At 55.1% G+C, this 25,786-nt stretch overlaps 1 protein-coding gene across 3 annotated transcripts in view; it reads left to right on the forward strand.

Annotated features, from left to right (window-relative positions):
* The window catches only part of LOC138580080 (alpha-2-macroglobulin-like), a 551,370-nt gene that overhangs the window by 43,296 nt on the left and 482,288 nt on the right, over positions 1-25,786 (forward strand). For all 3 annotated transcript variants that reach the window (XM_069650342.1, XM_069650343.1, XM_069650344.1), the window contains exon 2: positions 20,869-21,055. In XM_069650342.1, the coding sequence (XP_069506443.1) occupies positions 20,869-21,055 (187 nt within the window). The remainder of the gene's footprint in view (positions 1-20,868; positions 21,056-25,786) is intronic.

Below are 25,786 nucleotides of genomic sequence, written 5' to 3' on the forward strand. Positions count from 1 at the left end.
AGTGGCTGATACGTGATAACCTGTGGAGTGGCTGAGGGATACGTGATATCCTGTGGAGTGGCTGAGGGATACATGATATCCTGTGGAGTGGCTGAGGGACATGTGATATCCTATGGAGTGGCTGAGGGATACGTGTTATCCTGTGGAGTGGCTGAGGGACATGTGATATCCTATGGAGTGGCTGAGGGATATGTGTTATCCTGTGGAGTGGCTGAGGGATACGTGTTATCCTGTGGAGTGGCTGAGGGATACGTGTTATCCTGTGGCGTGGCTGAGGGATATGTGTTATCCTGTGGAGTGGCTGAGGGATACGTGTTATCCTGTGGAGTGGCTGAGGGACATGTGAGATCCTATGGAGTGACTGAGGGATATGTGTTATCCTGTGGAGTGGCTGAGGGATACGTGATCTCCTGTGGAGTGGCTGGGGGGTACGTGATATCCTGTGGAGTGGCTGATACGTGATAACCTGTGGAGTGGCTGAGGGATACATGATATCCTGTGGAGTGGCTGAGGGATACGTGATCTCCTGCAGAGTGGCTGAGGGGTATGTGATATCCCGTGGAGTGGCTGATATGTGATAACCTGCGGAGTGGCTGAGGGATACGTGTTATCCTGTGGAGTAGCTGAGGGACATGTGTTATCCTGTGGAGTGGCTGAGGGATAAATGTTATCCTGTGGAGTGGCTGAGGGACATGTGATATCCTATGGAGTGGCTGAGGGATATGTGTTATCTTGTGGAGTGGCTGAGGGATACGTGATCTCCTGTGGAGTGGCTGAGGGGTACGTGATATCCTGTGGAGTGGCTTATACGTGATAACCTGTGGAGTGCTTGAGGGATACGTGATATCCTGTGGAGTGGCTGAGGGATACGTGATATCCTGTGGAGTGGCTGAGGGATACGTGATCTCCTGCGGAATGGCTGAGGGGTACGTGATATCCCGTGGAGTGGCTGATATGCGATAACCTGTGGAATGGCTTAGGGATACGTGTTATCCTGTGGAGTGGCTGAGGGACATGTGATATCCTATGGAGTGGCTGAGGGATACGTGTTATCCTGTGGAGTGGCTGAGGGACATGTGATATCCTATGGGGTGGCTGAGGGATATGTGTTATCCTGTGGAGTGGCTGAGGGATACGTGTTATCCTGTGGAGTGGCTGAGGGATACGTGTTATCCTGTGGAGTGGCTGAGGGATACGTGTTATCCTGTGGAGTGGCTGAGGGCCATGTGATATCCTGTGGAGTAGCTGAGGGATATGTGATATCCTGTGGAGGGCCTCAGGGCTCCTCTGTGTCCCCCACTTTATTTAACATCTTTACCCTTCCTCTTTGGGTTCTTGGACTCAGAAGGCATAGTGTATGCCAACTACGCCGATGACACAGTGCCTGATGCCGCTCTCAGGCAACTATAGCCACGACACCGTTACCATGAACACTGTCTACAACCATATCTACATATGGATTATTCACAATGGGTTGGCATTAAAAAACACCAAAACAGAGATTATGGTTACGAGCACAGCACCCAAGCTGCGTAAACTGGTTACATCCTACTGGCCTGTCCGGACCGCAGATTGCACTCTGGCTTCTCTTCCTAAAGTTAAGACTCTCAGGGTTGTTCTTGTTCAAGAGCTCAGCATGAAAGCTCGCATCAGCAGTCTTGTTACAAGCACCTTCTATTACATCAAGCTTCTTTCTCCGCTCAGACCTTCCCCGACTCCGCTAACTGTGCCAGTCTTGCTCGCGCCATTATTGGAGCCCGCCTCGGCTACCGCTCCAGTCTCCTGCAGGGTGTTGGTAGGGGAGAAATCAACCATTTGCTGGTGGCACAAAATAATGCTGTTTGCCTGGTATTGGGACTCAGGCAAGAAGATCCCTACATTGGTTGCCAATTGGCAGACGTATCACTTTCCGGACCTCATGCCTCGCTCTTGCCTGTCTCTATGGGAACAGCCCTGTTTATCTCTCCAGCAGGCTCTCCCTAATAGGGGAAGGATAATGTCTACTAACTCGTGCCTCCTCCTAATCCCAAAGACCAAACTGTCCTTGGTCACGGAAGGTTGATTTCCTATGGTAGCTCCGTTCTTGCGGAATGCCTTGCTGCCCGACCTAAGGGCTTGCCCCCCTCTGGCGACCTCTAAGCGCAGTCTGAAAACCATTCTCTTTGTATTATCATATTTAATCACCATCTTTGAGACTAATGCGAGAAAAAATGTTGTATGTTCCTTGTATGTCTGTCTCTAGTCTTGAGCGCTTCTACGCCTACGTGCTCTGTTCCAGCACTATAGAAATAAATAAAATAAGTAAATAAGTCTGTGGCCATACGTGTCCATGCTGGCTGCACCAGTATATGCCAATATTCCCATTTAAGAACATACTCGTGTTTGTTTGGCGCATAATGCCAGTAATGATACTATAAGAAAACATGTCCATGCTGGCTCTGCCAATACATGCCAGTACCTGCGCATGGGAGCACACTCATGCTGGCTCTGCCATTAAAAATGTAGTATAGTCTGGCAGGCAGGCAATAATACTTATCTGGTTTACTTCATCATAAATGCCCATTAAAGAAATGCCATGCCAGAGGCAGAAAGTGTAACCAGACAGACTGCAGCAATGCAGCCAGTCTAGCCACGTAGCAACGCTTGTTATGTCCAAACATGATGTCATGTTTGCTTTTACATTGATGCCCAGTAAAATATGCACCCCAATATCCCCTAATCTGTAGCCCGCTTACCATGGTGACATGCGGGTGAACAGGCCTCTGATTTGGGGGCCTGGGGCAATGGGGTACATTTTTCACTCATTTATACACATTCCCTCACGCTCCCGCACATATTCACTCTCTCATCCACGCACGCACCCAAATAGGCACTCATTCATCACACGCACCACACACACAGACATTCACATATTTTTTTCCTTATCTGCAGCCCGGGTCCGGAATCCTCTCTGCCAGATCCCGTAACGGGTGCGAGTGCTTCCTGGTTCCTGCACATGCGCACAGCGGCCAGGGTGCTGCCCCTGGAGAACGCCCCAACAGCTGCTGTGGCCCAGCCTGCATCTTCAATGGGCCATGCAAGGCTGGGGAAGCAAAGCAGCCGGCCATTGGACATGCGCGGTGGGGTAGGAACTGTCAAAGGGAAATGTGTTTTCATTTGACAGTTCAAGCCAGTCCAGCAGTGCTCCCGCAGCTACCTTTTGCAGGTGAGGGAGGGCTATGTGTTTTCTCTGGGCTGGCCTGGTGGCTCGGGTCAACGCCCAGTCGCCTATTGTGGGTGAGCCGCCACCGGGCGTAGACCAGTGACAAAACAGCTGGAGGCTTTGGAAGCTTGTGAGGGGGCGATTGTGGGTGGGGGGGGGGGGTCAGATATCATTATCCCGGTGTGTTACAGCTGTGAGAAAGGCTGCAAAACCCTCTAACTCGTCTTACCCTTTCCGCATGTGTCGCTTGCTGGAAACTGCACACTGTTTGGGCCAATCCGTGAAACACTATGTTCTGGACGGAATGAGAGGCCCGTGTTAGCGACCCTGGAGGCAGAGACGAAGAGCAAACCTTGTGAGGCAAAGCAAATAGACAGGACGAGCAATGCTGGCAGCTGCTGCTGCGGGCCCCGGTTTAAACCATGCACACTTTTGAAAAAGACAAACATTGAGGCTTCAAGACCATTTGAAAGTCCTCCTTCCATTCAGGGCCCAAACGGATTGATCTTTTAGCCTCGGGATAGCTGTTGAAATAGGATTTGCATAAACCAGTCTCCCTGTGCAGCCTACAGGCAAAGCTGTACATTATCACTTCTCAACACTGAAAAACCTGTTTACATTAGGACTCTGCTAAAAATAAGCAGACTCTCGCTGGCAACTCCAGGCACTTTGTGTAGACATGGGGCTGGCATGTGCCTGCCAATACCATAATGGTACTCCCTGGGCATGAGGCGACACCAGCTGGACATTGGCTTGACCCATTGGGTATGTAATATGCTTGGTTGGCGAATGCTCATGTAATAGCTATTCACAAGCCGCACCTGTTGGCTTTGTTAATGCTTGTTTTAACAGGACTTCAGAGCAAGGGACAGCTGTAAATCAAGAGGGCGAGCGCCCCCTTGTGGGACACCTTTCTGTTACACCTGATATGCATTTGCAGCTGCAATACAGCCATGAACTCTCAGTAGACTGCTTAGAAATAACACTGGCAGCCAAGGTGTTATGTTGCTGCTTGATGGAGCTACCTCAAAGGGTTCCGTGTGTTAATATTCCCGCATCCCCAGGGCGTTTAAGAGCAACAATATAGATACTAACTGGCCGTGGGAGCGTAGTGTCGGGGTGTCTTCACCCTCTCCTGAACCCCTACAAAGTCTAATGATTCTCAACCCACACACACACTGGTGAGGCTCTGGATACACCCCCCCGGCCTCCACCCCGCCCCCCCGACACACACACCCTGCAGCCCCGCAGACTCGGCACTGAACGTTCCCCGGTGGCCTTGCAGACACCTAGAAATGTAAGACTCTGTTGGGGCAGAGCACGGAAACGGGACGCGCGTTATTACAGTGACACATGTTTCTGATAAAACCCCAATGAGTTACAATGTTTGGGATAATAGGAGCCACGACTGCTTATTCTCTCTCATCAACGCCCACACAAAGCTCCGGTTGGCACCCCACATCTGTGTGGGCCTTCCTCCAGACAAGTCAAACGTGTCAAACGAAAGTGTTCTGGGGTTGGAGTTAGAATGGGAAGTGCACCCAGTCCTGGAACATGTGTGTGGTGCGTTTTCGAGGTCAGGAAAGAGGCACGTGCAACGAAGGGGGTGCCGAGTCGAACTCTCCCAAATGCACCAATAACTCCCGAGCAACTCACCCGTTGTTAAAACAGAAAGCCCCTATTTGGAGGGGCGAGAATGCAGGCAACCAGCAGCCTGTAGCGCCTTCCCATCTCCCCTGTAAGGGTCTGTGCCACACCGGAGGCCCGGGCTGCCCGCAGCCTGTAGCGCCATCCCATCTCCCCTGTAAGGGTCTGTGCCACACCGGAGGCCCGGGCTGCCCGCAGCCTGTAGCGCCTTCCCATCTCCCCTGTACGGGTCTGTGCCACACCGGAGGCCCGGGCTGCCCGCAGCCTGTAGCGCCTTCCCATCTCCCCTGTACGGGTCTGTGCCACACCGGAGGCCCGGGCTGCCCGCAGCCTGTAGCGCCTTCCCATCTCCCCTGTACGGGTCTGTGCCACACCGGAGGCCCGGACTGCCCGCAGCCTGTAGCGCCTTCCCATCTCCCCTGTACGGGTCTGTGCCACACCGGAGGCCCGTGCTGCCCGCAGCCTGTAGCGCCTTCCCATCTCCCCTGTAAGGGTCTGTGCCACATCGGAGGCCTGTAAGGGTCTGTGCCACACCGGAGGCCCGGGCTGCCCGCAGCCTGTAGCGCCTTCCCATCTCCCCTGTAAGGGTCTGTGCCACATCGGAGGCCTGTAAGGGTCTGTGCCACACCGGAGGCCCGGGCTGCCCGCAGCCTGTAGCGCCTTCCCATCTCCCCTGTAAGGGTCTGTGCCACACCGGAGGCCCGGGATGCCAGCAGCCTGTAGCGCCTTCCCATCTCCCATGTAAGGGTCTGTGCCACACCGGAGGCCCGGGCTGCCCGCAGCATGTAGCGCCTTCCCATCTCCCCTGTAAGGGTCTGTGCCACACCGGAGGCCCGGGCTGCCAGCAGCCTGTAGCGCCTTCCCATCTCCCCTGTAAGGGTCTGTGCCACACCGGAGGCACGGGCTGCCCGCAGCCTGTAGCGCCTTCCCATCTCCCCTGTACGGGTCTGTGCCACACCGGAGGCCCGTGCTGCCCGCAGCCTGTAGCGCCTTCCCATCTCCCCTGTAAGGGTCTGTGCCACATCGGAGGCCTGTAAGGGTCTGTGCCACACCGGAGGCCCGGGCTGCCCGCAGCCTGTAGCGCCTTCCCATCTCCCCTGTAAGGGTCTGTGCCACATCGGAGGCCTGTAAGGGTCTGTGCCACACCGGAGGCCCGGGCTGCCCGCAGCCTGTAGTGCCTTCCCATCTCCCCTGTAAGGGTCTGTGCCACACCGGAGGCACGGGCTGCCCGCAGCCTGTAGCGCCTTCCCATCTCCCCTGTAAGGGTCTGTGCCACACCGGAGGCCCGGGCTGCCCGCAGCCTGTAGCGCCTTCCCATCTCCCCTGTAAGGGTCTGTGCCACACCGGAGGCCCGGGCTGCCTGTAGCGCCTTCCCATCTCCCCTGTAAGGGTCTGTGCCATATCAGAGGCCCGGGCTGCCCGCAGCCTGTAGCGCCTTCCCTTCTCCCCTGTAAGGGTCTGTGCCACACCGGAGGCCCGGGCTGCCCGCAGCCTGTAGCGCCTTCCCATCTCCCCTGTACGGGTCTGTGCCACACCGGAGGCCCGGGCTGCCCGCAGCCTGAAGCGCCTTCCCATCTCCCCTGTAAGGGACTGTGCCACACCGGAGACCCGGGCTGCCCGCAGCCTGTAGCGCCGTCCCATCTCCCCTGTAAGGGTCTGTGCCACACCGGAGGCCCGGGCTGCCAGCAGCCTGTAGCGCCTTCCCATCTCCCCTGTAAGGGTCTGTGCCACACCGGAGGCCCGGGCTGCCCACAGCCTGTAGCGCCTTCCCATCTCCCCTGTAAGGGTCTGTGCCACACCGGAGGCCCGGGCTGCCCGCAGCCTGTAGCGCCTTCCCATCTCCCCTCTAAGGGTCTGTGCCACACCGGAGGCCCGGGCTACCCGCAGCCTGTTGCGCCTTCCCATCTCCCCTGTAAGGGTCTGTGCCACACCGGAGGCCCGGGCTACGCGCAGCCTGTTGCGCCTTCCCATCTCCCCTGTAAGGGACTGTGCCACACCGGAGGCACGGGCTGCCCGCAGCCTGTAGCGCCTTCCCATCTCCCCTGTAAGGGTCTGTGCCACACCGGAGGCCCGGGCTGCCCGCAGCCTGTAGCGCCTTCCCATCTCCCCTGTAAGGGTCTGTACAACACCGGAGGCCCGGGCTGCCCGCAGCCTGTAGCGCCTTCCCATCTCCCCTGTAAGGGTCTGTACCACACCGGAGGCCCGGGCTGCCCGCAGCCTGTAGCGCCTTCCCATCTCCCCTGTAAAGGTCTGTGCCACACCGGAGGCCCGGGCTGCCCGCAGCCTGTAGCGCCTTTCCATCTCCCCTGTAAAGGTCTGTGCCACACCGGAGGCCCGGGCTGCCCGCAGCCTGTAGCGCCTTCCCATCTCCCCTGTAAGGGTCTGTGCCACACCGGAGGCCCGGGCTGCCCGCAGCCTGTAGCGCCTTCCCATCTCCCCTGTAAAGGTCTGTGCCACACCGGAGGCCCGGGCTGCCCGCAGCCTGTAGCGCCTTCCCATCTCCCCTGTAAGGGTCTGTGCCACACCGGAGGCCCGGGCTGCCCGCAGCCTGTAGCGCCTTCCCATCTCCCCTGTAAGGGTCTGTGCCACACCGGAGGCACGGGCTGCCCGCAGCCTGTAGCGCCTTCCCATCTCCCCTGTAAGGGTCTGTGCCACACCGGAGGCCCGGGCTGCCCGCAGCCTGTAGCGCCTTCCCATCTCCCCCGTAAGGGTCTGTACCACACCGGAGGCCCGGGCTGCCCGCAGCCTGTAGCGCCTTCCCATCTCCCCCGTAAGGGTCTGTACCACACCGGAGGCCCGGGCTGCCCGCAGCCTGTAGCCCCTTCCCATCTCCCCCGTAAAGGTCTGTGCCACACCGGAGGCCCGGGCTGCCCGCAGCCTGTAGCGCCTTCCCATCTCCCCCGTAAAGGTCTGTGCCACACCGGAGGCCCGGGCTGCCCGCAGCCTGTAGCGCCTTCCCATCTCCCCTGTAAGGGTCTGTGCCACACCGGAGGCCCGGGCTGCCCGCAGCCTGTAGCGCCTTCCCATCTCCCCTGTAAAGGTCTGTGCCACACCGGAGGCCCGGGCTGCCCGCAGCCTGTAGCGCCTTCCCATCTCCCCTGTAAGGGTCTGTGCCACACCGGAGGCCCGGGATGCCCGCAGCCTGTAGCGCCATCCCATCTCCCCTGTAAGGGTCTGTGCCACATCGGAGGCCCGGGCTGCCAGCAGCCTGTAGCGCCTTCCCATCTCCCCTGTAAGGGTCTGTGCCACACCGGAGGCCCGGGCTGTCCGCAGCCTGTAGCGCCTTCCCATATCCCCTGTAAGAGTCTGTGCCACACCGGAGGCTCGGGCTGCCAGCAGCCTGTAGCGCCTTCCCATCTCCCCTGTAAGGGTCTGTGCCACACCGGAGGCCCGGGCTGCCAGCAGCCTGTAGCGCCTTCCCCTCTCCCCTGTAAGGGTATGTGCCACACCGGAGGCCCGGGGTGCCTGTAGCGCCTTCCCATCTCCCCTGTAAGGGTCTGTGCCACACCGGAGGCCCGGGCTGCCAGCAGCCTGTAGCGCCTTCCCATCTGCCCTGTAAGGGTCTGTGCCACACCGGAGGCCCGGGCTGCCCGCAGCCGCTGCCCGCAGCCTGTAGCGCCTTCCCATCTCCCCTGTAAGGGTCTGTGCCACACCGGAGGCCCGGGCTTCCCGCAGCCTGCAGCGCCTTCCCATCTTCCCTGTAAGGGTCTGTGCCACACCGGAGGCCCGGGCTACCCGCAGCCTGTTGCGCCTTCCCATCTCCCCTGTAAGGGTCTGTGCCACACCGGAGGCCCGGGCTACCCGCAGCCTGTTGCGCCTTCCCATCTCCCCTGTAAGGGTCTGTGCCACACCGGAGGCCCGGGCTGCCCGCAGCCTGTAGCGCCTTCCCATCTCCCCTGTAAGGGTCTGTGCCACACCGGAGGCACGGGCTGCCCGCAGCCTGTAGCGCCTTCCCATCTCCCCTGTAAGGGTCTGTGCCACACCGGAGGCACGGGCTGCCCGCAGCCTGTAGCGCCTTCCCATCTACCCTGAGGCCTGGGCTGCCCGCAGCCTGTAGCGCCTTCCCATCTCCCCTGTAAGGGTCTGTACCACACCGGAAGCCCGGGCTGCCCGCAGACTGTAGCGCCTTCCCATCTCCCCTGTAAAGGTCTGTGCCACACCGGAGGCCCGGGCTGCCCGCAGACTGTAGCGCCTTCCCATCTCCCCTGTAAAGGTCTGTGCCACACCGGAGGCCCAGGCTGCCCGCAGCCTGTAGCGCCTTCCCATCTCCCCTGAGGCCTGGGCTGCCCGCAGCCTGTAGCGCCTTCCCATCTCCCCTGTAAGGGTCTGTACCACAACGGAAGCCCGGGCTGCCCGCAGCCTATAGCGCCTCCCCTGTAAGGGTCTGTACCACACCGGAAGCCCGGGCTGCCCGCAGCCTGTAGCGCCTTCCCATCTCCCCTGTAAAGGTCTGTACCACACCGGAGGCCCGGGCTGCCCGCAGCCTGTAGCGCCTTCCCATCTCCCCTGTAAAGGTCTGTGCCACACCGGAGGCCCGGGCTGCCCGCAGCCTGTAGCGCCTTCCCATCTTCCCTGTAAGGGTCTGTGCCACACCGGAGGCCCGGGCAGCCCGCAGCCTGTAGCGCCTTCCCATCTCCCCTGTAAGGGTCTGTGCCACACCGGATGCCCGGGCTGCCCGCAGCCTGTAGCGCCTTCCCATCTCCCCTGTAAGGGTCTGTGCCACACCGGAGGCCCGGGCTGCCAGCAGCCTGTAGCGCCTTCCCATCTCCCCTGTAAGGGTCTGTGCCACACCGGAGGCCCGGGCTGCCCGCAGCCTGTAGCGCCTTCCCATCTCCCCTGTAAGGGTCTGTGCCACACCGGAGGCCCGGGCTGCCCAGAGCCTGTAGTGCCTTCCCATCTCCCCTGTAAGGGTCTGTGCCACACCGGAGGCCCGGGCTGCCCGCAGCCTGTAGCGCCTTCTGTGCCACACCGGAGGCCCGGACTGCCCGCAGCCTGTAGCGCCTTCCCATCTCCCCTGTAAGGGTCTGTGCCACACCGGAGGCCCGGCTGCCCGCAGCCTGTAGCGCCTTCCCATCTCCCCTGTAAGGGTCTGTGCCACACCGGAGGCCCGGGCTGCCCCCAGCCTGTAGCGCCTTCCCATCTCCCCTGTAAGGGTCTGTGCCACACCGGAGGCCCGGGCTGCCCGCAGCCTGTAGCGCCTTCCCATCTCCCCTGTAAGGGTCTGTGCCACACCGGAGGCCCGGGCTGCCCGGAGCCTGTAGCGCCTTCCCATCTCCCCTGTAAGGGTCTGTGCCACACCGGAGGCCCGGGCTGCCAGCAGCCTGTAGCGCCTTCCCATCTCCCCTGTAAGGGTCTATGCCACACCGGAGGCCCGGGCTGCCCGCAGCCTGTAGCGCCTTCCCATCTCCCCTGTAAGGGTCTGTGCCACACCGGAGGCCCGGGCTGCCCGCAGCCTGTAGCGCCTTCCCATCTCCCCTGTAAAGGTCTGTGCCACACCGGAGGCCCGGGCTGCCCGCAGCCTGTAGCGCCTTCCCATCTCCCCTGTAAGGGTCTGTGCCACACCGGAGGCCCGGGCTGCCCGCAGCCTGTAGCGCCTTCCCATCTCCCCTGTAAGGGTCTGTGCCACACCGGAGGCACGGGCTGCCCGCAGCCTGTAGCGCCTTCCCATCTCCCCTGTAAGGGTCTGTGCCACACCGGAGGCCCGGGCTGCCCGCAGCCTGTAGCGCCTTCCCATCTCCCCCGTAAGGGTCTGTACCACACCGGAGGCCCGGGCTGCCCGCAGCCTGTAGCCCCTTCCCATCTCCCCCGTAAGGGTCTGTGCCACACCGGAGGCCCGGGCTGCCCGCAGCCTGTAGCCCCTTCCCATCTCCCCCGTAAAGGTCTGTGCCACACCGGAGGCCCGGGCTGCCCGCAGCCTGTAGCGCCTTCCCATCTCCCCCGTAAAGGTCTGTGCCACACCGGAGGCCCGGGCTGCCCGCAGCCTGTAGCGCCTTCCCATCTCCCCTGTAAGGGTCTGTGCCACACCGGAGGCCCGGGCTGCCCGCAGCCTGTAGCGCCTTCCCATCTCCCCTGTAAAGGTCTGTGCCACACCGGAGGCCCGGGCTGCCCGCAGCCTGTAGCGCCTTCCCATCTCCCCTGTAAGGGTCTGTGCCACACCGGAGGCCCGGGATGCCCGCAGCCTGTAGCGCCGTCCCATCTCCCCTGTAAGGGTCTGTGCCACATCGGAGGCCCGGGCTGCCAGCAGCCTGTAGCGCCTTCCCATCTCCCCTGTAAGGGTCTGTGCCACACCGGAGGCCCGGGCTGTCCGCAGCCTGTAGCGCCTTCCCATCTCCCCTGTAAGGGTCTGTGCCACACCGGAGGCTCGGGCTGCCAGCAGCCTGTAGCGCCTTCCCATCTCCCCTGTAAGGGTCTGTGCCACACCGGAGGCCCGGGCTGCCAGCAGCCTGTAGCGCCTTCCCCTCTCCCCTGTAAGGGTATGTGCCACACCGGAGGCCCGGGGTGCCTGTAGCGCCTTCCCATCTCCCCTGTAAGGGTCTGTGCCACACCGGAGGCCCGGGCTGCCAGCAGCCTGTAGCGCCTTCCCATCTGCCCTGTAAGGGTCTGTGCCACACCGGAGGCCCGGGCTGCCCGCAGCCTGTAGCGCCTTCCCATCTCCCCTGTAAGGGTCTGTGCCACACCGGAGGCCCGGGCTGCCCGCAGCCTGTAGCGCCTTCCCATCTCCCCTGTAAGGGTCTGTGCCACACCGGAGGCACGGGCTGCCCGCAGCCTGTAGCGCCTTCCCATCTACCCTGAGGCCTGGGCTGCCCGCAGCCTGTAGCGCCTTCCCATCTCCCCTGTAAGGGTCTGTACCACACCGGAAGCCCGGGCTGCCCGCAGACTGTAGCGCCTTCCCATCTCCCCTGTAAAGGTCTGTGCCACACCGGAGGCCCGGGCTGCCCGCAGACTGTAGCGCCTTCCCATCTCCCCTGTAAAGGTCTGTGCCACACCGGAGGCCCGGGCTGCCCGCAGCCTGTAGCGCCTTCCCATCTCCCCTGAGGCCTGGGCTGCCCGCAGCCTGTAGCGCCTTCCCATCTCCCCTGTAAGGGTCTGTACCACACCGGAAGCCCGGGCTACCCGCAGCCTGTAGCGCCTCCCCTGTAAGGGTCTGTACCACACCGGAAGCCCGGGCTGCCCGCAGCCTGTAGCGCCTTCCCATCTCCCCTGTAAAGGTCTGTACCACACCGGAGGCCCGGGCTGCCCGCAGCCTGTAGCGCCTTCCCATCTCCCCTGTAAAGGTCTGTGCCACACCGGAGGCCCGGGCTGCCCGCAGCCTGTAGTGCCTTCCCATCTTCCCTGTAAGGGTCTGTGCCACACCGGAGGCCCGGGCAGCCCGCAGCCTGTAGCGCCTTCCCATCTCCCCTGTAAGGGTCTGTGCCACACCGGAGGCCCGGGCTGCCCGCAGCCTGTAGCGCCTTCCCATCTCCCCTGTAAGGGTCTGTGCCACACCGGAGGCCCGGGCTGCCAGCAGCCTGTAGCGCCTTCCCATCTCCCCTGTAAGGGTCTGTGCCACACCGGAGGCCCGGGCATCCCGCAGCCTGTAGCGCCTTCCCATCTCCCCTGTAAGGGTCTGTGCCACACCGGAGGCCCGGGCTGCCCAGAGCCTGTAGTGCCTTCCCATCTCCCCTGTAAGGGTCTGTGCCACACCGGAGGCCCGGGCTGCCCGCAGCCTGTAGCGCCTTCTGTGCCACACCGGAGGCCTGGACTGCCCGCAGCCTGTAGCGCCTTCCCATCTCCCCTGTAAGGGTCTGTGCCACACCGGAGGCCCGGCTGCCCGCAGCCTGTAGCGCCTTCCCATCTCCCCTGTAAGGGTCTGTGCCACACCGGAGGCCCGGGCTGCCCCCAGCCTGTAGCGCCTTCCCATCTCCCCTGTAAGGGTCTGTGCCACACCGGAGGCCCGGGCTGCCCGCAGCCTGTAGCGCCTTCCCATCTCCCCTGTAAGGGTCTGTGCCACACCGGAGGCCCGGGCTGCCCGGAGCATGTAGCGCCTTTCCATCTCCCCTGTAAGGCTCTGTGCCACACCGGATGCCCGGGCTGCCAGCAGCCTGTAGCGCCTTCCCATCTCCCCTGTAAGGGTCTGTGCCACACCGGAGGCCCGGGCTGCCCGCAGCCTGTAGCGCCTTCCCATCTCCCCTGTAAGGGTCTGTGCCACACCGGAGGCCCGGGCTGCCCGCAGCCTGTAGCGCCTTCTGTGCCACACCGGAGGCCCGGGCTGCCCGCAGCCTGTAGCGCCTTCCCATCTCCCATGTAAGGGTCTGTGCCACACCGGAGGCCCGGCTGCCCGCAGCCTGTAGCGCCTTCCCATCTCCCCTGTAAGGGTCTGTGCCACACCGGAAGCCCGGGCTGCCCCCAGCCTGTAGCGCCTTCCCATCTCCCCTGTAAGGGTCTGTGCCACACCGGAGGCCCGGGCTGCCCGGAGCCTGTAGCGGCTTCCCATCTCCCCTGAGGCCTGGGCTGCCCGCAGCCTGTAGCGCCTTCCCATCTCCCCTGAGGCCTGGGCTGCCCGCAGCCTGTAGCGCCTTCCCATCTCCCCTGTAAGGGTCTGTGCCACACCGGAGGCCCGGGCTGCCCGGAGCCTGTAGCGCCTTCCCATCTCCCCTGTAAGGGTCTGTGCCACACCGGAGGCCCGGGCTGCCCCCAGCCTGTAGCGCCTTCCCATCTCCCCTGTAAGGGTCTGTGCCACACCGGAGGCCCGGGCTGCCCGCAGCCTGTAGCGCCTTCCCATCTCCCCTGTAAGGGTCTGTGCCACACCGGAGGCCCGGGCTGCCCGGAGCCTGTAGCGCCTTCCCATCTCCCCTGTAAGGGTCTGTGCCACACCGGAGGCCCGGGCTGCCAGCAGCCTGTAGCGCCTTCCCATCTCCCCTGTAAGGGTCTGTGCCACACCGGTGGCCCGGGCTGCCCGCAGCCTGTAGCGCCTTCCCATCTCCCCTGTAAGGGTCTCTGCCACACCGGAGGCCCGGGCTGCCCGGAGCCTGTAGCGCCTTCCCATCTCCCCTGTAAGGGTCTGTGCCACACCGGAGGCCCGGGCTGCCCGCAGCTTGTAGCGCCTTCTGTGCCACACCGGAGGCCCGGGCTGCCCGCAGCCTGTAGCGCCTTCCCATCTCCCCTGTAAGGGTCTGTGCCACACCGGAGGCCCGGCTGCCCGCAGCCTGTAGCGCCTTCCCATCTCCCCTGTAAGGGTCTGTGCCACACCGGAAGCCCGGGCTGCCCCCAGCCTGTAGCGCCTTCCCATCTCCCCTGTAAGGGTCTGTGCCACACCGGAGGCCCGGGCTGCCCGGAGCCTGTAGCGCCTTCCCATCTCCCCTGAGGCCTGGGCTGCCCGCAGCCTGTAGCGCCTTCCCATCTCCCCTGAGGCCTGGGCTGCCCGCAGCCTGTAGCGCCTTCCCATCTCCCCTGTAAGGGTCTGTGCCACACCGGAGGCCCGGGCTGCCCGCAGCCTGTAGCGCCTTCCCATCTCCCCTGTAAGGGTCTGTGCCACACCGGAGGCCCGGGCTGCCCGCAGCCTGTAGCGCCTTCCCATCTCCCCTGTAAGGGTCTGTGCCACACCGGAGGCCCGGGCTGCCCGCAGCCTGTAGCGCCTTCCCATCTCCCCTGTAAGGGTCTGTGCCACACCGGAGGCCCGGGCTGCCCGCAGCCTGTAGCGCCTTCCCATATCCCCTGTAAGAGTCTTTCTGAGCCCGGGAACAGCCATTAAAGATTGGGACATGTGAACCGATTACGCACGAGCACTTTAGGGTGTTATGTCACCCTGTCTCATTCAACACGGTATTTTTATTGAAGCCATGAATGATATGTCGGTTGTATGTATGTTTTTTTTTAATGAATATTTGGTTAAAGGTGCAAAAAGTATATTTGTAAATTAAAAGCACTTAAAAAAAAATAGAGTCCTATTCGAGAAAAGCTGTTTCGTTTTACATAGCATTTTCCGGCCCTAATATGTCAAAGCAAGCTTTGGGAGTCTGATCATGCGTGTGGCTGATCTCTCGTGCTCTCTCTGACAGGCGTCCTGTCATGACGTCTGGGGATGTTCTCACCTGTGCACGCTTACAGGCACTCTCTGATGATGTCTGGGGATGTTCTCTCCTGTGCTCTCTCTTACAGGCACTCTGTGATGATGTCTGGGGATGTTCTCTCCTGCTCTCTCTTACAGTCACTCTGTGATGATGTCTGGGGATGTTCTCACCTGCTCTCTCTTACAGGCGGCCTGTCATGATGTCTCGGGATGTTCTCACCTGCTCTCTCTTGCAGTCACTCTGTGATGATGTCTGGGGATGTTCTCACCTGTTCTCTCTTACAGGCGGCCTGTCATGATGTCTGGGGATGTTCACACCTGCTCTCAATTACAGTCACTCTGTGATGATGTCTGGGGATGTTCTCACCTGCTCTCTCTTACAGGCCCTCTGTGATGATTCTGGGGATGTTCTCACCTGCTCTCTCTTACAGGCACTCTGTGATGATTCTGGGGATGTTCTCTCCTGCTATCTCTCCTACAGGCACTCTGTGATGATGTCTGCGGATGTTCTCTCCTGCTCTCTCTTACAGGCACTCTGTGATGATGTCTGGGGATGTTCTCTCCTGCTCTCTCTTACAGGCACTCTGTGATGATGCGTGTGGCTGTTCTCTCCTGTGCTCTCTTACAGGCACTCTGTGATGATGTCTAGGGATGTTCTCTCCTGTGCTCTCTTATAGGCACTCTGTGATGATGTCTGGGGATGTTCTCTCCTGTGCTCTCTTACAGGCACTCTGTGATGATGTCTGGGGATGTTAACTCCTGTGCTCTCTTATAGGCACTCTATGATGATGTCTGGGGATGTGCTCTCCTGTGCTCGCTTACAGGCGGCCTGTAATAATGCCGGTGGCTGTTATCTCCTGTGCTCTCTCTTACAGGCACTCTGTGATGATATCTGGGGATGTTCTCTCCTGCTCTCTCTTATAGGCACTCTGTGATGATGTCTGGGGATGTTCTCTCCTCTCTTACAGGCACTCTGTGATGATGTCTGGGGATGTTCTCTCCTGCTCTCTCTTACAGGCACTCTGTGATGATGTCTGGGGATGTTCTCTCCTGCTCTCTCTTACAGGCACTCTGTGATGATGCCTGCTCATGTTGTCTCCTGCTCTCTCTGACAGGCACTCTGTGATGATGTCTGGGGATGTTCTCACCTGCTCTCTTACAGGCACTCTGTGATGATGCCTGCTCATGTTGTCTCCTGCTCTCTCTGACAGGCACTCTGTGATGATGTCTGGGGATGTTCTCACCTGCTCTCTTACAGGCACTCTGTGATGATGCCTGCTCATGTTGTCTCCTGCTCTCTCTGACAGGCACTCTGTGATGATGTTCTCACCTGCTCTCTTACAGGCACTCTGTGATGATGCCTGCTCATGTTGTCTCCTGCTCTCTTACAGGCACTCTGTGATGATGCCTGCTCATGTTGTCTCCTGCTCTCTCTTACAGGCACTCTGTGATGATGTCTGGGGATGTTCTCTCCTGCTCTCTCTTACAGGCACTCTGTGATGATGTCTGGGGATGTTCTCTCCTGCTCTCTCTTACAGGCACTCTGTGATGATGTCTGATGTTCTCTCCTGCTCTCTCTTACAGGCACTCTGTGATGATGTCTGATGTTCTCTCCTGCTCTCTCTTGCTTCTCTGACAGGCACTATGTGATGATGTCTGGGGATGTTCTCTCCTGCTCTCTCTGACAGGCACTCTGTGATGATGTCTGGGGATATTCTCTCCTGATCTCTTTCACAGGCACTCTGTGATGATGTCTGGGGATGTTCTGTCCTGTGCTCTCTCTTACAGGCACTCTGTGATGATGTCTCGGGATGTTCTCTCCTGCTCTCTCTTACAGGCACTCTGTGATGATGTATGGGGATGTTCTCTCCTGCTCACTCTTACAGGCACTCTGTGATGATTTGCTGGGGATGTTCCCTCCTGCTCTCTCTTACAGGCACTCTGCGATGATGTCTGGGGATGTTCTCTCCTGCTTTCTCTTACAGGCACTCTGTTATGATGCCTGTGGCTGTTCTCTCCTGCTCTCTCTTACATGCACTCTGTGATGATGTCTGGGGATGTTCTCTCCTGTGTTCTCTCTTACAGGCACTCTGTGATGATGTCTGGGGATGTTCTCTCCTGCTCTCTCTGACAGGTGTCCTGTAATAATGCCTGTGGCTGTTCTCTCCTGCTCTCTCTTACAGGCACTCTATGAGGATGTCTGAGGATGTTCTCTCCTGTGCTCTCTTACAGGCACTCGGTGATGATGTCTGGGGATGTTCTCTCCTGTGCTCTCTCTAACAGGCACTCTGTGGTGATTTCTGGGGATGTTCTCTCCTGCTCTCTCTTATAGGCACTCTATGATGATGTATGGGGATGTTCTCTCCTGCTTTCTCTTACAGGCACTCTGTGATGATGTCTGATGTTCTCTCCTGCTCTCTCTTACAGGCACTCTGTGATGATGTCTGGGGATGTTCTCTCCTGCACTCTCTTACAGGCACTCTGTGATGTCTGTGGATGTTCTCTCCTGTGCCCCTCTTACAGGCACTCTGTGATGATGTCTGATGTTCTCTCCTGCTCTGTCTTGCTCTCTCTTACAGGCACTCTGTGATGATGTCTGGGGATGTGCTCTCCTGCTCTCTCTTACAGGCACTCTGTGATGATGTCTGGGGATATTCTCTCCTGCTCTCTTACAGGCACTCTGTGATGATGCCTGCTCATGTTGTCTCCTGCTCTCTCTGACAGGCACTCTGTGATGATGTCTGGGGATGTTCTCACCTGCTCTCTTACAGGCACTCTGTGATGATGCCTGCTCATGTTGTCTCCTGCTCTCTCTGACAGGCACTCTGTGATGATGTCTGGGGATGTTCTCACCTGCTCTCTTACAGGCACTCTGTGATGATGCCTGCTCATGTTGTCTCCTGCTCTCTCTGACAGGCACTCTGTGATGATGTTCTCACCTGCTCTCTTACAGGCACTCTGTGATGATGCCTGCTCATGTTGTCTCCTGCTCTCTTACAGGCACTCTGTGATGATGCCTGCTCATGTTGTCTCCTGCTCTCTCTTACAGGCACTCTGTGATGATGTCTGGGGATGTTCTCTCCTGCTCTCTCTTACAGGCACTCTGTGATGATGTCTGGGGATGTTCTCTCCTGCTCTCTCTTACAGGCACTCTGTGATGATGTCTGATGTTCTCTCCTGCTCTCTCTTACAGGCACTCTGTGATGATGTCTGATGTTCTCTCCTGCTCTCTCTTGCTTCTCTGACAGGCACTCTGTGATGATGTTCTCACCTGCTCTCTTACAGGCACTCTGTGATGATGCCTGCTCATGTTGTCTCCTGCTCTCTTACAGGCACTCTGTGATGATGTTCTCACCTGCTCTCTTACAGGCACTCTGTGATGATGCCTGCTCATGTTGTCTCCTGCTCTCTCTGACAGGCACTCTGTGATGATGTTCTCACCTGCTCTCTTACAGGCACTCTGTGATGATGCCTGCTCATGTTGTCTCCTGCTCTCTCTGACAGGCACTCTGTGATGATGTCTGATGTTCTCTCCTGCTCTCTCTTGCTCTCTCTTACAGGCACTCTGTGATGATGTCTGGGGATATTCTCTCCTGCTCTCTTACAGGCACTCTGTGATGATGCCTGCTCATGTTGTCTCCTGCTCTCTCTGACAGGCACTCTGTGATGATGTTCTCACCTGCTCTCTTACAGGCACTCTGTGATGATGCCTGCTCATGTTGTCTCCTGCTCTCTCTGACAGGCACTCTGTGATGATGTCTGATGTTCTCTCCTGCTCTCTCTTGCTCTCTCTTACAGGCACTCTGTGATGATGTCTGGGGATATTCTCTCCTGCTCTCTTACAGGCACTCTGTGATGATGCCTGCTCATGTTGTCTCCTGCTCTCTCTGACAGGCACTCTGTGATGATGTTCTCACCTGCTCTCTTACAGGCACTCTGTGATGATGCCTGCTCATGTTGTCTCCTGCTCTCTCTGACAGGCACTCTGTGATGATGTCTGATGTTCTCTCCTGCTCTCTCTTGCTCTCTCTTACAGGCACTCTGTGATGATGTCTGGGGATATTCTCTCCTGCTCTCTTACAGGCACTCTGTGATGATGCCTGCTCATGTTGTCTCCTGCTCTCTCTGACAGGCACTCTGTGATGATGTTCTCACCTGCTCTCTTACAGGCACTCTGTGATGATGCCTGCTCATGTTGTCTCCTGCTCTCTCTGACAGGCACTCTGTGATGATGTCTGATGTTCTCTCCTGCTCTCTCTTGCTCTCTCTTACAGGCACTCTGTGATGATGTCTGGGGATATTCTCTCCTGCTCTCTTACAGGCACTCTGTGATGATGCCTGCTCATGTTGTCTCCTGCTCTCTCTGACAGGCACTCTGTGATGATGTTCTCACCTGCTCTCTTACAGGCACTCTGTGATGATGCCTGCTCATGTTGTCTCCTGCTCTCTCTGACAGGCACTCTGTGATGATGTCTGATGTTCTCTCCTGCTCTCTCTTGCTCTCTCTTACAGGCACTCTGTGATGATGTCTGGGGATATTCTCTCCTGCTCTCTTACAGGCACTCTGTGATGATGCCTGCTCATGTTGTCTCCTGCTCTCTCTGACAGGCACTCTGTGATGATGTTCTCACCTGCTCTCTTACAGGCACTCTGTGATGATGCCTGCTCATGTTGTCTCCTGCTCTCTCTGACAGGCACTCTGTGATGATGTCTGATGTTCTCTCCTGCTCTCTCTTGCTCTCTCTTACAGGCACTCTGTGATGATGTCTGGGGATATTCTCTCCTGCTCTCTTACAGGCACTCTGTGATGATGCCTGCTCATGTTGTCTCCTGCTCTCTCTGACAGGCGCTCTGTGATGATGTTCTCACCTGCTCTCTTACAGGCACTCTGTGATGATGCCTGCTCATGTTGTCTCCTGCTCTCTCTGACAGGCGCTCTGTGATGATGTTCTCACCTGCTCTCTTACAGGCACTCTGTGATGATGCCTGCTCATGTTGTCTCCTGCTCTCTCTGACAGGCGCTCTGTGATGATGTTCTCACCTGCTCTCTTACAGGCACTCTGTGATGATGCCTGCTCATGTTGTCTCCTGCTCTCTCTGACAGGCACTCTGTGATGATGTTCTCACCTGCTCTCTTACAGGCACTCTGTGATGATGCCTGCTCATGTTGTCTCCTGCTCTCTCTGACAGGCGCTCTGTGATGATGTTCTCACCTGCTCTCTTACAGGCACTCTGTGATGATGCCTGCTCATGTTGTCTACTGCTCTCTCTGACAGGCACTCTGTGATGATGTCTGATGTTCTCTCCTGCTCTCTCTTGCTCTCTCTTACAGGCACTCTGTGATGATGTCTGGGGATATTCTCTCCTGCTCTCTTACAGGCACTCTGTGATGATGCCTGCTCATGTTGTCTCCTGCTCTCTCTGACAGGCACTCTGTGATGATGTTCTCACCTGCTCTCTTACAGGCACTCTGTGATGATGCCTGCTCATGTTGTCTCCTGCTCTCTCTGACAGGCACTCTGTGATGATGTTCTCACCTGCTCTCTTACAGGCACTCTGTGATGATGCCTGCTCATGTTGTCTACTGCTCTCTCTGACAGGCACTCTGTGATGATGTCTGATGTTCTCTCCTGCTCTCTCTTGCTCTCTCTTACAGGCACTCTGTGATGATGTCTGGGGATATTCTCTCCTGCTCTCTTACAGGCACTCTGTGATGATGCCTGCTCATGTTGTCTCCTGCTCTCTCTGACAGGCACTCTGTGATGATGTTCTCACCTGCTCTCTTACAGGCACTCTGTGATGATGCCTGCTCATGTTGTCTCCTGCTCTCTCTGACAGGCGCTCTGTGATGATGTTCTCACCTGGTCTCTTACAGGCACTCTGTGATGATGTCTGGGGATATTCTCTCCGGCTCTCTTACAGGCACTCTGTGATGATGCCTGCTCATGTTGTCTCCTGCTCTCTCTGACAGGCACTCTGTGATGATGGCCCCCGCACTGCTGAAGGCCAACACCTCTGAGAGGATATGTGTCCAGCTCACGAACATCCCAGCCCCGACCCCCCTGATCGTCACCTTGGGCCACTCCGATTTCAACATCATCGCGCTCAACCAGACCGTCCCAGCGGGGAGTGCCTTCTTCACGTGTGTGCACGTGCAGGTGAGTGTCCTCCCGAGACCTGAGAAGGAAGGGACGGTCACCACGTGACCAATGTACGGGACCTTTGCTATCACTTCCCAGCTGCTTTCCCTGGGAGCACACGCGCGGGGTTAGGGGTGTCACCCATTGCTTGCGTGTCATTGGTGACTGCTGATAATTATAATGATGCTGCTTCATGTTTTGTATAGCGCCACAGACCTGAGATAACAGTTTCAGAGCGCTTGGTCACAAGTGTTTACGAATGCCGTTACTATTTCCCACATTTGTGGTACTGCAACCTCGAAAGTATAAAGGCATGAGTCGGCCCATCAGATTTTTGAAACCGTGCTCATTCGAGGCGCTGCGTGTAGTAGCAGCGTTGGCGCTATGGATGGCTCCAATGAACACAATGTGGGGTGCCTGCTCACCTGTCCTGACGCCCCAGGATCACTACCTTTGATAGAACCTGTCAAGACTCTGATCGGATCATTTATGTTCAACAAAGTTACTCCAATGCGTGAAGTCTTTTTCAACAGACCCCGGAAATCCGACAAAATTTCACAAAAAAACCTTGAAGGAAAACCAATTAAAGCCCAAAGATCCAGCACATGATTTTATTTCACACAAAAAAATCTCTTATAACTGAGAAGTGCTTAATATTCCATTCCCATTAAAAACTCAGAACACTGAAAGTGCTTAATATTCCATTCCCATTAAAAACTCCGAACACTGAAAGTGCTTAATATTCCATTCCCATTAAAACCTCCACACCCGAAAGTGCTTAATATTCCATTCCCATTAAAAACTCCAGACCCGAAAGTACTTAATATTCCATTCCCATTAAAAACTCCGAACACTGAAAGTGCTTGATATTCCATTCCCATTAAAAACTCCGAACACTGAAAGTGCTTAATATTCCATTCCCATTAAAACCTCCACACCCGAAAGTGCTTAATATTCCATTCCCATTAAAAACTCCAGACCCGAAAGTGCTTAATATTCCATTCCCATTAAAAACTCCAGACCCGAAAGTGCTTAATATTCCATTCCCATTAAAAACTCCAGACCCGAAAGTGCTTAATATTCCATTCCCATTAAAAACTCCAGACCCGAAAGTGCTTAATATTCCATTCCCATTAAAAACTCCGAACACTGAAAGTGCTTGATATTCCATTCCCATTAAAAACTCCAGACTCTGAAAATGCTTAATATTCCATTCCCATTAAAAACTCCAGACCCTGAAAGTGCTTAATATTCCATTCCCATTAAAACCTCCACACCCGAAAGTGCTTAATATTCCATTCCCATTAAAAACTCCAGACCCTGAAAGTGCTTAATATTCCATTCCCATTAAAACCTCTACACCCGAAAGTGCTTAATATTCCATTCCCATTAAAACCTCCACACCCGAAAGTGCTTAATATTCCATTCCCATTAAAAACTCCAGACCCGAAAGTGCTTAATATTCCATTCCCATTAAAAACTCCAGACCCGAAAGTGCTTAATATTCCATTCCCATTAAATACTCCAGACCCTGAAAGTACTTAATATTCCATTCCCATTAAAAACTCCGAACACTGAAAGTGCTTGATATTCCATTCCCATTAAAAACTCCGAACACTGAAAGTGCTTAATATTCCATTCCAATTAAAACCTCCACACCCGAAAGTGCTTAATATTCCATTCCCATTAAAAACTCCAGACCCGAAAGTGCTTAATATTCCATTCCCATTAAAAACTCCCGACCCGAAAGTGCTTAATATTCCATTCCCATTAAAAACTCCAGACCCGAAAGTGCTTAATATTCCATTCCCATTAAAAACTCCAGACCCGAAAGTGCTTAATATTCCATTCCCATTAAAAACTCTGAACACTGAAAGTGCTTGATATTCCATTCCCATTAAAAACTCCGAACACTTAAAGTGCTTAATATTCCATTCCTATTAAAACCTCCACACCCGAAAGTGCTTAATATTCCATTCCCATTAAAACCTCCACACCCGAAAGTGCTTAATATTCCATTCCCATTAAAAACTCCACACCCGAAAGTGCTTAATATTCCATTCCCATTAAAAACTCCAGACCCGAAAGTGCTTAATATTCCATTCCCATTAAAAACTCCAGACCCGAAAGTGCTTAATATTCCATTCCCATTAAATACTCCAGACCCTGAAAGTACTTAATATTCCATTCCCATTAAAAACTCCGAACACTGAAAGTGCTTGATATTCCATTCCCATTAAAAACTCCGAACACTGAAAGTGCTTAATATTCCATTCCCATTAAAACCTCCACACCCGAAAGTGCTTAATATTCCATTCCCATTAAAAACTCCAGACCCGAAAGTGCTTAATATTCCATTCCCATTAAAAACTCCAGACCCGAAAGTGCTTAATATTCCATTCCCATTAAAAACTCCAGACCCGAAAGTGCTTAATATTCCATTCCCATTAAAAACTCCGAACACTGAAAGTGCTTGATATTCCATTCCCATTAAAAACTCCAGACTCTGAAAATGCTTAATATTCCATTCCCATTAAAAACTCCAGACCCTGAAAGTGCTTAATATTCCATTCCCATTAAAAACTCCAGACCATGAAAGTGCTTAATATTCCATTCCCATTAAAACCTCCACACCCGAAAGTGCTTAATATTCCATTCCCATTAAAAACTCCAGACCCTGAAAGTGCTTAATATTCCATTCCCATTAAAACCTCGACACCCGAAAGTGCTTAATATTCCATTCCCATTAAAACCTCCACACCCGAAAGTGCTTAATATTCCATTCCCATTAAAAACTCCAGACCCGAAAGTGCTTAATATTCCATTCCCATTAAAAACTCCAGACCCGAAATTGCTTAATATTCCATTCCCATTAAATACTCCAGACCATGAAAGTACTTAATATTCCATTCCCATTAAAAACTCCGAACACTGAAAGTGCTTGATATTCCATTCCCATTAAAAACTCCGAACACTGAAAGTGCTTAATATTCCATTCCCATTAAAACCTCCACACCCGAAAGTGCTTAATATTCCATTCCCATTAAAAACTCCAGACCCGAAAGTGCTTAATATTCCATTCCCATTAAAAACTCCCGACCCGAAAGTGCTTAATATTCCATTCCCATTAAAAACTCCAGACCCGAAAGTGCTTAATATTCCATTCCCATTAAAAACTCCAGACCCGAAAGTGCTTAATATTCCATTCCCATTAAAAACTCCGAACACTGAAAGTGCTTGATATTCCATTCCCATTAAAAACTCCAGACTCTGAAAATGCTTAATATTCCATTCCCATTAAAAACTCCAGACCCTGAAAGTGCTTAATATTCCATTCCCATTAAAAACTCCAGACCATGAAAGTGCTTAATATTCCATTCCCATTAAAACCTCCACACCCGAAAGTGCTTAATATTCCATTCCCATTAAAAACTCCAGACCCTGAAAGTGCTTAATATTCCATTCCCATTAAAACCTCCACACCCGAAAGTGCTTAATATTTCATTCCCATTAAAAACTCCAGACCATGAAAGTGCTTAATATTCCATTGCCATTAAAAACTCCAGACCCTGAAAGTGCTTAATATTCCATTCCCGTTAAAAACTCCAGACCCCGAAAGTGCTTAATATTTCATTCCCATTAAAAACTCCAGACCCGAAAGTGCTTAATATTCCATTCCCATTAAAAACTCCAGACCCGAAAGTGCTTAATATTCCATTCCCATTAAAAACTCCAGACCCGAAAGTGCTTAATATTCCATTCCCATTAAAAACTCCAGACCTGAAAGTGCTTAATATTCAATTCCCATTAAATACTCCAGACCCTGAAAGTACTTAATATTCCATTCCCATTAAAAACTCCGAACACTGAAAGTGCTTAATATTCCATTCCCATTAAAACCTCCACACCCGAAAGTGCTTGATATTCCATTCCCATTAAAAACTCCAGACTCTGAAAATGCTTAATATTCCATTCCCATTAAAAACTCCAGTCCCTGAAAGTGCTTAATATTCCATTCCCATTAAAAACTCCAGACCATGAAAGTGCTTAATATTCCATTCCCATTAAAACCTCCACACCCGAAAGTGCTTAATATTCCATTCCCATTAAAAACTCCAGACCCTGAAAGTGCTTAATATTCCATTCCCATTAAAACCTCCACACCCGAAAGTGCTTAATATTTCATTCCCATTAAAAACTCCAGACCATGAAAGTGCTTAATATTCCATTGCCATTAAAAACTCCAGACCCTGAAAGTGCTTAATATTCCATTCCCGTTAAAAACTCCAGACCCCGAAAGTGCTTAATATTCCATTCCCAATGAAAAAAGCTCCAGACCCTGAAAGTGCTTAATATTCCATTCCCATTAAAAAGCCCAGACCCTGAAAGTGCTTAATATTCCATTCCGATTAAAAACTCCAGACCCTGAAAGTGCTTAATATGCCATTCCCATTAAAAACTCCAGACCCTGAAAGTGCTTAATATTCCATTCCCATTAAAAACTCCAGACCATGAAAGTGCTTAATATTCCATTCCCATTAAAACCTCCACACCCGAAAGTGCTTAATATTCCATTCCCATTAAAAACTCCAGACCCTGAAAATGCTTAATATTCCATTCCCATTAAAACCTCCACACCCGAAAGTGCTTAATATTTCATTCCCATTAAAAACTCCAGACCATGAAAGTGCTTAATATTCCATTGCCATTAAAAACTCCAGACCCTGAAAGTGCCTAATATTCCATTCC

The sequence above is a fragment of the Ambystoma mexicanum genome, chromosome 3p (assembly GCF_040938575.1).
Source record: "Ambystoma mexicanum isolate Mex_15411 chromosome 3p, UKY_AmexF1_1, whole genome shotgun sequence".
Classification (NCBI taxonomy): Eukaryota; Metazoa; Chordata; class Amphibia; order Caudata; family Ambystomatidae; genus Ambystoma; species Ambystoma mexicanum.